The sequence below is a fragment of the Aquarana catesbeiana genome, linkage group LG07 (genome assembly GCF_042186555.1).
Source record: "Aquarana catesbeiana isolate 2022-GZ linkage group LG07, ASM4218655v1, whole genome shotgun sequence".
Classification (NCBI taxonomy): Eukaryota; Metazoa; Chordata; class Amphibia; order Anura; family Ranidae; genus Aquarana; species Aquarana catesbeiana.
This window is the reverse complement of record NC_133330.1, coordinates 336,512,697-336,528,832: the sequence shown is the minus strand read 5'-3', so window position 1 is coordinate 336,528,832 and position 16,136 is coordinate 336,512,697. Positions and strand designations below refer to the sequence as shown.

At 43.6% G+C, this 16,136-nt stretch overlaps 1 protein-coding gene across 1 annotated transcript in view; it reads right to left on the bottom strand.

Annotated features, from left to right (window-relative positions):
* Positions 1–11,525, bottom strand: part of LOC141102991 (uncharacterized) — a 34,357-nt gene extending 22,832 nt beyond the window's left edge. Inside the window, exons 1-3 of the mRNA XM_073592081.1 lie at positions 11,252–11,525; positions 10,484–10,571; positions 7,648–7,716 (exon numbers count right to left, since the gene is read on the bottom strand). Coding sequence (XP_073448182.1) covers positions 7,648–7,716; positions 10,484–10,526 — 112 coding nt within the window. The 5' untranslated portion in view covers positions 10,527–10,571; positions 11,252–11,525. The remainder of the gene's footprint in view (positions 1–7,647; positions 7,717–10,483; positions 10,572–11,251) is intronic.
* Between the last annotated feature and the right edge of the window lie 4,611 nt (positions 11,526–16,136).

The following is a 16,136-nucleotide window of genomic DNA, read 5'->3' as shown; positions in this document are numbered from 1 at the left end:
ATAGATCAGACCAAAATGAGGGACAAATGAGGAGGAAAGAGGGACAGAGGGACATTGCTCCAAATCAGGGACAGTTGCCTATAGTTCAACTTTAAATCTATTTTAGTGCCCACAAACACAATATAGTACCCAATTTTTTGTAAAATATAAAAGATGATCTTGTGTCAAGTAAATAGATACCAAACTTGTCAAGATTTAAAAAATTGCTCGCTCCTGTGAAATGGCAGCAGAATATGATACTTAAAATTGTCCATTGGTGACGGCTTTTACAGTTATCATTCTAGAGTTAATTGTGAATTATAGCTCTAGAATTATTGCTCTCACTCTGATGTTTGTGGCAGTAGCTCACATGTGTGATTTAAAAAAAATATATATTATTATTTTTGATTTTTTTTTCCACTTTTTTTTTCATTTAACCACTTGCCGACCGCCGCGCACCGATGTACGTCCAAACTTTGGTGGCGGATATCGTTGTTATGGCAGCAGCAAGTATCCCCGTTTTCGTGCGGCGGTCGGCTTTAAGATAAAAGTGGTCTCTGCGGCGGATTCGCCGCGAGATCACTTTTATCAGTGGCGGGAGAGGGCCCCCCTCTCCTGCCACGATCTGGTGCCCCTCCGCCGCTTACCGGAGCCGTCTGTAGCGGCGGAGGCGATTGCGTCCTTCTCCGTGCTGTGCCTGGAGATGAGTGAGGCTAAGATGGCGCCCACTCGTCTCCATGACAAAACGTCACTTCCGCCCATACTTCTTAAAGGCACATTTTTTTCAGTGTAATTTTTTTAAATTACTTTTTTTTGTCATTTGTCATCCTTTATGCCCTTATCACTTTCAGTGTTTGCATACTATTTTTTTCACCATTTATGATTCACCAGTTGAATACCTACTCCCAAAGGTGATCCTGGGGGGTTTGTGTTCCCTAAGCGCTGCATTTTAGATTTTTTAAATTTTTATCAGTGCTCAATGCCCATCGGTGCTGCCTATCAGTGTTTATCAATGCTGCCTATCAGTGCCACCTATCAGTGCTCACAAATGCTGCCTATGAGTTCTGCCTATCAGTGCTCATCAATGTCACCTATCAGAGCTCATCAATGCTGCCTGACTTCTGCCTATCTGTGCCCATTAGAGCCTCCTATGAGTGCCCATCAATGCCTCCTATCAGTGGAACAGCACAGAGCCGGCATTGACAGTTCTATCTCCCCCTCCGTCCTCTCTTGAACGGGATGAGACAGGACACAGCCGATCAGCTCCCCCTTCTCCCTCTCCCCTCTCCTGTGCGCGCTCCGTAGGAATGTGAGCTCGTTAGCTTCACACTTGACTGCCCGCAGAGCACGCAAAGGAGAGGGGAGGGGGAGAAGTGGGAGGAGATCGTCTGTGTCCTGTCTCATCCCGTTCAAGAGAGGACGGAGGGGGAGATAGAACTGTCAATGCAAGCTCTGTGCTGTGAGATTGACACTGTCAGCTCAGAGCCGTGCGACTATTAACTCCGCTGGGGCCCTCCGACAGTGGCGGAATGCCAGGGCCCCTTCGCAAGTGCGACTGTTGCGAACCTGGTAATTCCGCCACTGTGTAGATGTTTATAGGAAGTTGTCCCTGAAGTTTTCTGAAGCCAAATGGGCATCCCATAACCTCCCATCTCTATACAAGTAACTCTCTAAAAACCAACAAAAAAACAAAGCTACGGACTGTTTTCTGACTCTGTGTGCCTGTGAAGATTTGGTGCCCCTGGCTGTGCAGGAGTGGGGGATCCCTGTTCATCTGCAGGTCCTACATGGGGTGTGCTACATATAGTTTATAAGACGTTTATTTAAAGGTTAAACATGTACACTAAGTCAGTGCGTTTTGGGGGAATGGACCCCTCCTTCTTCAGGGCTGTTGCTACGTGCTATTGGATGGAAATGGTTCCCCAAATGATATATTAATTACGAGATTCCAGAAAGCAGAATTGCAGAGTGCCGGCTAAGGAAGCAGAGGTTGCCGATGCATCCCTAGCCATCACTCTGCCATTTTGCTTTTCCAAATGTTTTGATTTTAGTCCTACTTTAAAAACTTCTCACCGCTGCCTCTCGGCCCTTTAAGAGCTTCTTAATGCAGGGAGGCAGAGGCGGGGATCGGATCATGTGACCGCTGTGATTGGCTGTCACAGCAGTCACATGGTCAGAAAGCTCCCAATCGCAAGTATGCATCAGGAGCTTTCAAGTCCCCGCAAGTGACCGTGCTGGGAGTGCGCAGGGGGCACGCCCTCAGCATTGAAAGCTGTTTACATAAGGCCACATATATGCGCCACATCGGCAGGAAATGGTTAAAGCCAGAGAGAGACAGATATAACTGGACTTATGGTCTGTGTGTGGGGATATATGGACAGTTTAGTTGAAAAAAAGACACCATCTAGTTCAACCAATAGAGAAAAGAAAGAAAAATATGAAAAACAGAAAAAAAGAAAAAAAAAGAGAAAAGGATAAAAAATTAGGGGAAAAAAGATATAGAAAAAATTGAAAAATAGAGGAGAAAAGAAAAAAAAATAGGGAATAAAAGAAAAAGAGGAAAAAAAAAAGAAATATAGAAAAAAAAAAGAAAATAACAACTAATTACTTTACTTAGTTATCTTCTTCTTCTTTTTAAATTTTCTTCTGTACATGCCTTTTCCAGCCATCATATTTTTTCTGTATGATCTCCTACCCATTCATCAGCTAAAAATCTGAGCTATGTGTTGTCCCGTTGCCCATATAATCCTGTGGCGCCCTCTGGTGTATGCTGCCGTTGTTGCATTGTGTGGTTCAAAGGAGGAATTATTCAAAGGAGAAACTCTCCCATTAGGGGATATAACAAATTAACGTCAGTAAGCCTTTATACCTGTATAGGTCACACTGTCTGCCTCAATTTGTTTTAAACGCTTGTATATTCATGGTGAAAACTAAATAAATGTACTTCTTGAATTGACGTTCAAAGCATCAAATGCAAGATTGTCACTGGAGATATTAGACTTTTTTTTAATAAAGGAGCCCTTGAAATACATTAAAATTTTCAGGTCTCAGGGAGCCCCTGCTAAAACCTATTATATCTACAGCTCATGGTTCATTAGTGCAATGAATAGGTTGTAGATAAAAAGATACATTTAAAAAAAAAGTAAAGAATAAGGAATGTGCCATATTTCGCGTGTCCGATACCATAAAGTGTATATACCCAATAAGACAAACAGATTTTCAGGAATAATAATGCAATTAAACAAATAATAATATGGAAATAAAAGAATAGAGCAATAGAGCCTCCCTTACGTTGGTGGTAATTGCAAAAAAAGGGTCCCCTTACATTAGTGGTCTGTGTAGAACCCCTATACCTTCATGATGAGTGGAGAATGGTCCCCTTACAAGAATGGTGAGTGGGGGTGGGCCCCCTTACTTTGCTGGTGAAGAAGGGCCCCTGTATATTAGTAGTCAGTAGAAGGCAGGGCAGCTGTTAAAAATCATGGGGCCCCATACAGCCTTCCTGATGGGGCCCCCCAAACCTGCCTACACCACCCAGGATGCAGTGGAACAGCAGCACTGACTTTATCCACCTACACCCCAAATATTAAAAAATGGCCCTCTGCTGTTTCACGTCCTGGGCCCCTCTGTTGACCTCAAGGGGCGCAGGGAAATGTAATTTAAGCTCTGGTAAGCTAGTAGAAGTGGGGGTGTGGTCTAGTAAAATCCATCTATTAATTTAGGCAGGAATGGACAATAAAGCTGCCCTGGGCCTCCCTGTTTAGTTGATGGGGCCTGGGCCCAGTACAACAGGACCAGTTGTACTGCATTATCAGAAAAGGGTAGAAGGACCCCTTTACATTAGTCATTGGTGAAGAAGTGAGCCCTTACATTGGTGATCAGTAGAAAAAGTGCCCCTTTACATTGGTGGTGAGTGGGAGACAGGCACAATTATATTGGTGGTCAGTGGAAAGGATGACTAAGTAAATTGGTGGTAAGACCCCCCCTTATAGTGGTGGTCAGTAAAATGGCCCTCTTATATTGGTGGTGAGTGAAGAGCCCCCTTACATTGGTGGTCAGTAGAAGGGCCCCCGTTACATTGGTGGAGAATGGAGAAGGGTCTCCTTACATTTGGCATGAATGGAGAAGGGAGCCCTTATATTGGTGGCGATATAGGATGAAGTGTCCTATTACATTGGTGATGGGTGGAAACAAACCCCCTTGCATTTGAGGTGAGTGGAAAGGGGCCTCTCTATATTGGTGGCCAGTAGAAGTGTCCCTTACATTGATGGTATCCGGCCCATCCCTTGTCCCGGCCCTGTTGAAGATGGCCACCCTTACACTGGCGGTCAACAAGGACCCCTTGAATTGGTGACCAGTAGAAAGAATACTCCCGTACCTGACAGCTCAAAAGATCTAACTAGGTGTTAGTGGTTACCTACCTGAGAGACAAAGGGGGAAACTCCATTAATCCTACACCTCTGGCTTGGCCAAGCAATGTTGGTCCCAGGAACTATACAGGCATGGTAAAGGGAGAGAATAATTTTGCCATTGCTTACTGATCAAGAAACCCCAAGCAGCCTCTGAAGGAACGCCAAGATTCCACAGAGCCCTGGCTGAAAAAGAGTTGGCAGAGTATCCATGAGATAGAAGAAACTGTCATGTGATTTAACTCCACACTATCTAATAAACGCAGAAATAACAGTTCTTTGGACAGTCAATTGATGTCACCATCCATAGTGCGAAATGAACAACCTGACAGCCCTGCTTCTACTTACTAGAGGAATAAAAGAAGCCGGTGGTCAATCCAAAAGTTAGAAGGGTTTTTAAACTAGGCGACTGGGGGGAGGGTCCAGAGGTAGAAATAGTCAGGAACATATTCCAGAGGGTAGTATTGGGGGCATTAGTGGTAGGTTGACTAAAGCACATAAACCAAAGGTAAGTATAGTAACAAGTCCTAGTTGAAATCTCGGAACACCCAATAAGAGGATAGTATGCGACTGGTCTAAACTATGTGGCATGTTCACCAATGCCAGGTTCCTGGCGGACAAGATGGGTGAACTAGAGATACTGTTGTACGAGGAGGATTTGTATTTTGTGGGGATTTCAGAGACCTGGTTCAACAGCTCTCATGATTGGCTGGCAAACATTCAAGGGTATTCCCTTTATTGCAGGGATAGAGAGAGTAAAAAAAGGGGAGGGGTATGCCTATATATCAAGAATAATGTACAAGTGAATGTGAGAGATGACATCACTAAGGGAGCTAGGGAGGACGTGGAATCCTTATGGGTAGAGCTCCAAAGGGATGAAGCTAAGGGGAAAATAATACTGGGAGTATGCTATAGGCCCCATAACCTGAGGGAGGAGGGGGAGGCAGATCTCCTATCACAAGTTGGATTAGCAGCAAGGATGGGAAGTGTTATCATAATGGGGGATTTTAATTTTCCAGACATAGACTGGGCGGAGGGGACCACGCATTCGTCTAAGGCTCGCCAGTTCCTAAATGTCTTGCAGGACAATTTCATGGTTCAGATGGTATACGCACCAACTAGAAATAAGGAGTTACTAGATATACTGATTACCAACAATACAGACCTGATCACGGATGTGGAAATATGGGGCAATTTAGGAAACAGCGATCACAGGTCAATTGGCTTCAGTATAAATCACACAAATAGGAATACAAAGACACTGAATTTCAAAAAAGCCAACTTCCCTAAACTACGAACCTTGTTTAAAGGCATGAATTGAGATTAAATCTTAGGAACAAAGAATACGGAGGAGAGATGGGTTTGATTTAAGAGCATATTAAAGAAGGGCATTAGCCAATGCATCCCACTGGGCAATACATTTAAAAGAGCGAACAAAAGTCCTGGATGGCCTAACTCCAATGTAAAAATGCATATAAAAGCAAAGGAGAAGGCCTTCAAAAAATATGAGGTTGAGGGATCATCATCAGCATTCAGACTTTATAAAGAATGCAACAAGAAATGTAAGGGTGCAATTAGGGCGGCTAAGATAGAACACAAAAGACACATAGCGGAGGAGAGCAAGCAAAATCCCAAGAAATTCTTTAGGTATGTAAACAGTAAAAAAGGGAGAACAGACCATATTGACCTCATAAAGAACGAGGAAGGGCATCTGGTTACAAAGGATGGGGAGATGGCGAAGGTATTGAATTTTTCGTCTGCTCAGTCTTCACGAGGTAATATGGGGGCTTCAGTAACCAAAACTGCAGTGTTTATCCTCATGACACATCATAGGAAGCACCTCCATGGTTAACAGAGGACAGAATTAAAATTAGACTTGGGAAACTTAACATTAATAAATCACCGGGACCAGATGGCTTGCATCTGAAGATACTTAGGGAACTTAGTCAAGTAATTGCCAGACCATTGTTCCTAATTTTTACTGACAGTCTACTGACTGGAATGGTACCAGCTGATTAGAGAAAAGCCAATGTAGCACCAATATTTAAAAAGGGCCCAAAATACATCCCTGGGAATTACAGACCAGTTAGCCTAACATCAATAGTATGTAAACTCTTGGAGGGGATGATAAGGGACTATATACAAGATTTTAGTAATAAGAACGGTATCATTAGCAGTAATCAGCATGCATTCATGAAGAATCGTTCTTGCCAAACCAATTATCCTTCTATGAGGAGGTGAGTTGCCATCTAGATAAAGGAAGGCCCGTAGACGTGGTGTATCTGGATTTTGCAAAAGCATTTGACACAGTTTCCCATAAATGTTTACTGCACAAAGTAAGGTCCATTGGCATGGACCATAGGGTGAGTACATGGATTGAAAACTGGCTACAAGTTCAGAGGGTGGTGATAAATGGGGAGTACTCAGAATGGTCAGGGGTGGGTTGTGGGGTCCTCCAGGGTTCTGTGCTGGGACCAATCCTATTTAATTTGCTCATAAACAACCTGGAGGATGGGGTAAACAGTTCAATCTCTGTATTTGCAGACGATTCTAAGCTAAGCAGGGCATCTCAAGATGTGTAAACCTTGCAAGAAGATCTCAACAATTTAATGAGGTGGGCAACTACATGGCAAATGAGGTTTAATGTAGAAAAATGTAAAATGTAAAAATGTAAAATAATGCATTTGGTTTGCAAAAATCTGAATGCAATCTATACACTGGGGGGAGAACCTCTGGGGGTATCTAGGATGGAAAAGGACCTGGGGGTCCTAGTAGATGATAGGCTCAGCAGTGGCATGCAATGTGAAGCAGCTGCTAACAAAGCAAACAGAATATTGGCATTAAAAAGGGGATCAACTCCAGAGATAAAACGATAATTCTCCCGCTCTACAAGACTCTGGTCTGGCCGCACCTGGAGTATGCTGTGTGGTTCTGGGCACCAGTCCTCAGGAATGATGTACTGGAAATGGAACGAGTACAAAGAAGGGCAACAAAGCTAATAAAGGGTCTGGAGGATATTAGTTATGAGGAAAGGTTGCGAGCACTGAACTTATTCTCTCTGGAGAAGAGACGCTTGAGAGGGGATATGATTTAAATTTATAAATACTGTACTGGTGACCCCACAATAGGGAGAAAACTTTTTCTGGATTGCTCATTTGTGTGTTTCAACAGTTTATTACATTCTATACAGAGCAAACTTTCTCTTATAGTCACACCTGTAGTATTCCAATTCAGTACAATCTACTGGACCTCCACTTACCTGTTAATGTAGAATTAGAGGTAGCTGAAGTGGTAGATTCAGTCTGAGCTTCTGTGACCACACCTAGGACTGAATGTTACAAAAAAAAAACAGTTAGAAGGAAAATACACTAGTAACCCCTCCCCCTTACATTGGTGGTCCGTGTAGTGCCCCCCTTACATTGATGCTGAGTGGAGAAGGGTCCCCTTACTTTTATGTAATAGTGAGTGGAGTTGGGATATTTACATTAGTGTTGAGTGGAGAAGGGCCCTTTGCATTGGGGGTCATTATATAATGAGCTTACGTCTAGGGACAGCCAACAATAAGTTGGTTCTCATTAATATAGCTAAAGGATATCCATAAGGTGGATGGAGACCCTAAGTTGTACTTCTAATACATTTAGCACCCATGGGACTAAATGAAGAATTATAGATCAATACTGTTATATTAATCCTCTCATGGTTTTGGGCACTCTGAGCCCTAATTAATGATACAACCGAAGACCACGAGAGGATTCATAGATACATGCATAGGTTACAAGAAAGTAACTCCTCATGGTGTAGTATTTAAAACACCTTTTGGGGTTTCGTCTAATAGGAACGTTGTACGAAACGCCGCGTAGGGATGTCACTACACTGTAGCGTGCCGACTGCGGCCATCTTTGTGGTTGGAAAAATCTACTATCCATGATGAATTGCAACTTTTGATATGCCTGTTTTTATTTCTCAAAATGTGAGTACCCTGGCTTTTCATAAGAAATTAATTTACCTTGGTTTTAAATACTACACCATGAGGAGTTGCTTTCTTGTATCCTATGCATGTATCTATGAATTACCATTGAGTGGGACTACAAGATGCAGCCTTCTATGAAGTGGTTCTGTGGCGCTGTGGATATATATCATGCTTGTTTGACAACCTGTAATTCAGTGATCAATTTCCTTTGGTAAGAGGCCCCATGTGTTGATGTTCGGTGGAGGATAATCTCATGTTCACCGTATTGTATCTCTGTCTGCACCATGGGTGGTTCCAGTATTTCCCCTGAACAAAGACTCTGTTTCAACACTATGGGCTATTATTTTATAATTTGATGCTTCTGGCGCTGCATATATTTAACCTTTTATGCTTTTTATTGTCACCATACAATTTATGTCAGCTGCTTTATTATTGTTAGCGTAGTGATTAATTTAGAATTTAATATTGATTATCTGGTTACAATGGCACCTGGAAGTGGGTGAGATATATTTTAGGCAGCAAGTGAAAACGTTGTCCCTGAAACTGATGTGTTGAAAGAACAAAAAATGGGCAAATGTAAGGATTTAGGTGACTTTGGCAAAGGCCAAATTGCAATGGCTAGATCACTGGACCAGAGCAATCCCAAAACTGAAGCTCTTGTGGGATGTGCCTGGTCTGCAGTGGTCATAACCGACCAAAAGTGGTCCAAGGAAGGAAAACTGGCAAACTAGCGACAGGGTTATGAGCAGTCAAGGCTTAAAGAAAGCAATGCATGTAGGCAGCAAAGGCTGACCCATACAGTCTGATCCAATAGAAGAGCAACTTGAGCTCAAATTGCTTAAAAAAATTCTGCTGGTTCTGATAGAAAGGTGTCAGAACACACAGAGCATCGCAGTTTGTTGTGTATGGGGCTGCCCATGCTGACCCATCTCCACAGCCAAAAATGCCTACAATGGGCAGGTGAGCATCAGAACTGGACCATGGAGCAATGGAAGAAGGTGGCCTGGTCTGAAGAACCATGTGGATAGCTGGGTGCCTGTGCATCACATACCTGGGGAAGAGATGGCACCAGGATGCAATACGGGAAGAAGGCAAGCTGGTGGGGGCAATGTGACTTAAAAGATCTGTTACTGACAGCTTGGTGCCAGATACCCCAGCATACCTGCAGAGGTCTAGTGGTGTCCATGCCTTAATGGGTCAGGGCTCTTTTGATGGTAAAAGGGGGGTTATGGCTGATCAGTGTATATATATATATATATATATATATATATATATATATATATATACATACATATATATACTGTATATTTTACTATTTATAGATTTATACTTTTCTAGCCCAAATTTTTCTTTTCTTTTCTTTTTTAAGCTCTCTTTTCTTTTGGGTTTTATTTGTCCCCTATTAAGTCACAACAATATGAACATGTAGTTCTATAGATACCTAACCACAAGGTCCCCTTGCACTTAAAAAGCCTCCTCCCTTGGTATGTCAATAGGCTTGACAAAGAGGTGGTACTGCCCCAAAACACATTGCCACACCCCCTGTGCACATCATGTGTGGTGTCATCTTTAGCTCCGGAGTGCCAGTCACTTCCCCCCCATCGCTCTCCAGTCATCACTCAGAGAGGACCCAGCCGTCCAGCTACTTCTTGGTTTCACTCTGCTACTCCTAACTGCTTCCCTGATGAACTCTGCAGACTACCTCCAGGAACACTGGACTTGGGCTGTCTGGTAGGCTGATCTATTTATTTCCACAATTAGTGCATATGTGTGTTTAACGCTTTTATTAATAAATCTACACTTAGATGGTTGCGCCCTCGCTCTCTCTTTCTTCCTTTGTGATATTACCAGTGGGATTACCCAAGTACCTACTTCAACGAGGTGCTGCAGCCATGCCGAGTGTTTTCCACTTCCACATGATATTGGACTTTTTAAGGACTTACACAGTGTTTAGGTTTAGGGCATGTTGGGATATACCACTCATTGTTGCACCATAGTTGTGATAAAGTTGGGAAGTATGCTCTGGGCACAGTTTATTTACATATTTTGCTGTGAAGCAGAATTACAGCAACCAGAACATTTGTAGGAAAAGAGGGACAATCTTATATAATATCTTTGTACTTACCTATTAGGAGAAGCAGCAGACTGGCTAGTGACTTCCAGTTCATTCTGAGATCACAGTTTCAGGTGAGGTCCTTTTGCCTCCCCAGTATCTGTTGGTAAGCAGAGAGAAAAAAGAACACACAATGGTCACTTCAGCACTTAGAGCAGCTCAGGGTGCAAACATTTCCATTAAAGTGTTTGTGAACCTCTGAAATGAAAAACTAACTAAGCATATCCTTCTATAACAGTGGTGGTCAACCTTCTTGGCATGGGGCCACCAATAGAATTCAAGAAATGTGCCAAAGATAGCAGACACACAACAAAATATAGTCAAGGACTAATGTCATGATACAGAAGATGGTCAGAGACTGCAGACATGATATAGGAGATGGTCAGAGACTGCAGACATGATACAGAAGATGGTCAGAGACTGCAGACATTATACAGGAGATGGTCAGAGACTGCAGACATGATACAGGAGATGGTCAGAGACTGCAGACATAGTACAGGAGATGGTCAGAGACTACAGACATTATATAGGAGATGGTCAGAGACTGCAGACATTATACAGGAGATGGTCAGAGACTGCAGACATGGTACAGGAGATGGTCAGAGACTGCAGACATAATACAGGAGATGGTCAGAGACTGCAGACATGATACAGGAGATAGTTAGAGACTGCAGACATAATACAGGAGATACAAAAAGAGAGAGCGATAGCGCTGGCCCCTAGTGCAACACCGTTTAATGAATGGAGATACAAAGTAACAAGAAAACACTAAACACTTACATTGTGTTCCTAGAGTAAAAACGTCAGTGGTTGTGCTGTAATGTAGCTCAGGCACACAGGGCTCCAGGCAGGGTCTGGACCGAGTGGTGGTGAATAGTCCCAGTGGGAGGACGTGCAGCCGCCAACAAGCCACCCACTCACAACGGAAGTCCTTTGATGATGAGAGAACCCGACTGGACTCCAAGGACGTCTGATGCACGGGTTGGAAGAGCTGAAAAGTGACGCTGGTGGTTGCTATGACAACGCGTTTCACAGGGCGTGGAGTCCTTCCTCAGGTATCAGTGTCTGCAGATATAATACAGGAGATGGTCAGAGACTGTAAACATTATATAGGAGATGGTCAGAGACTGCAGACATACTACAGGAGATAGTCAGAGACTGCAGACATACTACAGGAGATAGTCAGAGACTGCAGACATACTACAGGAGATGGTCAGAGACTGCAGACATTATAAAGGAGATGGTCAGAGACTACAGACATATTACAGGAGATAGTCAGAGACTGCAGACATTATATAGGAGAGGGTCAGAGACTGTAGACATGATACAAGAGATAGTCAGAGATTGTAAAGGTGATACAAGAGATGGTCAGAGACCATAGACATGATATATGAATTGGAGACTGGAGCTTCTGGCTCCCTCACCCCCCCCCCCCACGAGTGCCCACCCCAAAGCACATTTGGGATGAATTAGAGCGGAGACTGCGAGCCAGGCCTTCTCGTCCAACATCAGTACCTGACCTCACAAATGCGCTTCTGGAAGAGCGGAGTACGGAATGGGAACCAGAGCGGAGCACATAGGGGGACCGGAGTGGAGCACAGAGGGGGACTGGAGCGGAGTACAGAGGAGGACTGGAGCGGAGTACAGAGGGGAACTGGAGCGGAGCACAGAGGGAGACCGGAGCGGAGCATAGAGGGGGACCAGAGCGGAGTACAGAGGGGAACCGGAGTGGAGCACAGAGGGAGACCGTAGCGGAGCACAGAGGGGGACTGGAGCAGAGTACGGAGGGGGACCGGAAGAGAGCACATAGGGGGACCGGAGCAGAGTACGGAGGGGGACCGGAAGAGAGCACATAGGGGGACCGGAGCAGAGTACGGAGGGGGACCAGAGCAGAGTACGGAGGGGGACTGGAGCGGAGCACAGAGGGGGCCTGAATTTACAATTTATTTATTTTTTGTTACTTTTTTTAATTCATTTTTTTTTGGGGGGGGGGGGGGGGAGTGGACGCTGTCAGTGTGTTTTTTTTTTTTTTTTTTTTATTATTTTTACATTGAAACCTTTTAAATATTTATTTATTACCATTCTTTATTTTTTAAAATGTATTTAAATTTATTTTTATCAGCCCTGTTGGGGGGCTTTGGTGAGATATCAGGGGTCTTAACAGACCCCTGACATCTCTTTTTTGAGACAGGGAAAGGGACTGAGGACCCAGATTCCCCAGTCCTTTTCTCTGCGGCCTCAGCTGCACATGAGATGAATGGAGAGGAGACAGAGAGGGTTATTTACTAAAACTGAAGAGTGCAAAATCTGGTGAAGCTCTGCATAGAAACCAATCAGCTTCCATGTTTTATTGCCAAAGCTTAATTGAACAAGCTGAAGTTAGAAACTTTTGCCTTTTCAGCCCCCTTGTATGGCTTGAGCAGTGCATCATACTAGAGCATTATGTGGCACTTACCTGTGTCACGTCACATTCGGGTACCCATCACATTTTGCTACCCGCTGGACTGCGCATGCGCAACACCGCCGTATGCGTTCCAACACTGTGGCGATCTGCGCTTGCGCAGAATTTTGTGGCCACACCCCTGAGTCCAGGTTCAAGCCCCACCATCCAAGTGGACATAGAGCTAGATTATAATTATGCCAAGCGAAGCGAGGCCGTACCCGAAGCGTGGCGAGCGAAGCAAGTCCGCCAAGGGATCCCTGTGGCAAAGTGGTCTTACAACAATGTTGGAACGCATATGGCGGCGGTCGCGCATGCGCACTCCAGCGGGTAGCAAAATGTGATGGGTAGAGGAATGTGACGTAACACAGGTAAGTGCCACATAATGGGCTAGTATGCGATGAATACTAGTCCATTATGCTTTTATTTTGCAGGGGAATAAAGAGGAAGTTAAAACCCATCAGGATTTACTTCCTCTTTAAGTACGACCTGACCAGATTTTTTTTTCAACTTATGTAACATGCTACGTTATTAATGCTGTTACTTGTCTTCACCTTTCATTCACCGAAAGGGTATAATCGCAAAACTCCCAACTTTTTAAGATGGGAACACCTATTACCCTGTTTCCCCGAAAATAAGACCTAGCGTGATTGTCGGTGATGGCTGCAATATAAGCCCTACCCCCCAAATAAGCCCTAGTTAAAGTCCTTGTAGGTCCTATTTTCAGGGTAGGGCTTATTTTCGGGGAAACAGGGTAGGGCTTATTTGGGTTGTAGGGCTTATATTGCAGCCATCACCGACAATCACGCTAGGTCTTATTTTTGGGGAAACAGGGTAGCAAAAGTATGTAGGCAAAGGACACACCCACTGCCACGCCCCCTTAAAGGAGAAGTATACAAAAAAAAATGATTAGTTAAACCCACAAGTGCCTTTTTTTTTTTTATACCACTACTATTCCTTTATATTGGCATTTGAAATTTACAAATGCAACAATTTAGAAATTGGATGAAAGGTTCAACACTGGGAAACACTTTTTTTTAAAGATATAAAGTGAATTTTCTATACAACTATAGAGATCAGACCAAAATGAGGGACAAATGAGGAGGAATGAGGGACAGAGGGACATTGCTCCAAATCAGGGACAGTCCCTGGAAATCAGCCTTTTGATTGTTGCTATTGTTTTCCTATTCTGTGAAGTTACTATCTCATTGTATCCATAGCGCATTTCTTAAATAAAAACAAAGTTAAAAATAAATAAATAAACTTGTTACATTTTTGCACATAAAAGTACCGTCTCTGTATATACGTAAAACAGTAACACGAAGGTACAGACATTTCTCGGTAAAATACGGAGTGATTTGTCTTCTTAGGTCACCTGGAGGTTGAAGGACAGTGGAATCCTCGGTGCTTTTAGAAAGTAAAGTATGTAAATAAAACGGAGATGAATGTATTCTTTCCATAACGTTTGCATGTCTTTTCATCAAGTTACTCATGCAATTAGAAAAGAGAGGACAAACACTGGTTGCTAGCATGTGATTTCATTTCCATTGAGGCTTTTGTCGGATGCGCCACAAAACCATTTATATGTTTTTTGGCTGTGTTTAATCAGAGGTGTATTTATGAAAACCTTGCATAGCTGTTTGTCCATTGAAAAGGCACGTCTGTTTTTAAATAGTAGGGCAAAACTGAATGTGCTCAGGCTTTATTCTCTGCAGATCAAATGTTGTTCATTAAAAAAAAAAAAAAGCAAGAGCAGGGAAAATACTGCATTGTGGCCACTAGATGTCGGTGAGTATCATAGGAAATAAATATACTCCTCAGCTCCTTCTAGTGGTCATGATGCGGTATTTGCCCCATTCACATTGAATAATATCTAATTGGCAGAGAATATAGCCTGAAAATAGCCTAAATATAGGGGCGCCACCCCCCCCCCCATCCATGCGTCAGGCCCCCTAATCTACATGCAAGACGCCGGATGCATGGATTCCAATGGGAGATGATGATTATATAGCCAGAGGCTCCAATAAGCTTCAAAAAAGGGTGGGCTCGGGGCACAGAAGAGCACTGCTCTCCAAACCCACCTAGTTGTGTGACATTTGCAAATATTCGCTATTCTCAAATTGATCCTTCTCCCAGCCAATCAGGAAGTGGGTCCTGAGACCCGTCACCCGATTGGCTGAAAGGACAGGCGACCCTATTGGATGCCTAGGAGGAGGGGGGAGGAGACGCACGGCAGAAGCCGCCGCGATGCAGAGGAGACGCCCGCCCGCTGTCCGTCACCCGTAGGAGCACTGCCTGTCTGGAACCTAGATGCGGTAAGTGCGGGGTTGGACGACTGCGAGACCCCCGGGGGGCAGCGGGTGACCCGACCGAGCGGGAGCCAAGAGCGGTGGTTGTTTGCCGCCCCCCCCAAAAAAGTCACCAGCCGCCACTGGCCCCATGTGCACAGAAGGAATTGAAATGCAATGTCCATGGATGAGAAGCTTTGCAAATTGTTTTTACCTTTAGTAAATTCACCCCTTTACCCATGTGCATAAACACTGCTCACTGCTGCCCTCTCTCTCCTTGAGCGGCATGACTGGTCTTGTCTCCGCCCCCATCCTGTAGTTTTCTGTAGTGGGTGGAGCCTGTTGGGCCCCTCCCACAGTTCTGCTCTCTGCACAGGCTATGTACAGCACAGTGATGATGTCACTGCTACTTTTACAAGAAAATATCTGGATTTGCAAAGGCATTTGGTGCACACAAAGTAAATGTATATCCTTTGAGGCTACTGAGGAATATATTTTACAAAGTTTTTGTGCCTGGAGTTACAGTGGTTCTAAAGGCTCAAGGTTTTTTTCCTCATTGCATTGTATGCAACAGCCCCCCCCCCCCCCCCCTTAATATTTACCTGAGCCCAATCTTCCTCCAGGGATGTGCACGAGAGCCTCGGCTCTAGACATTAATTTTTTGTTATTTGGAAATTCGTATGTATCCGAACTTCCAAATTACAATAGTATCAAATTGAAACTAATCTGAAAAAAACTAAACAAAATTTGGCTGAAATTCTAATTCGAATCGAATTTGAAAACTAATTTGAATTCAAAATTGAATTTGAAAACAAAGAATAGAATAAAATAGAATAGACTACAACAGAATAGAATCAAATATAATAGAAAATAAAGAAATACAATAGAATAGAATAGATTAGAAAAGAATAGAGTACAACAGAACAGAATAGAACAG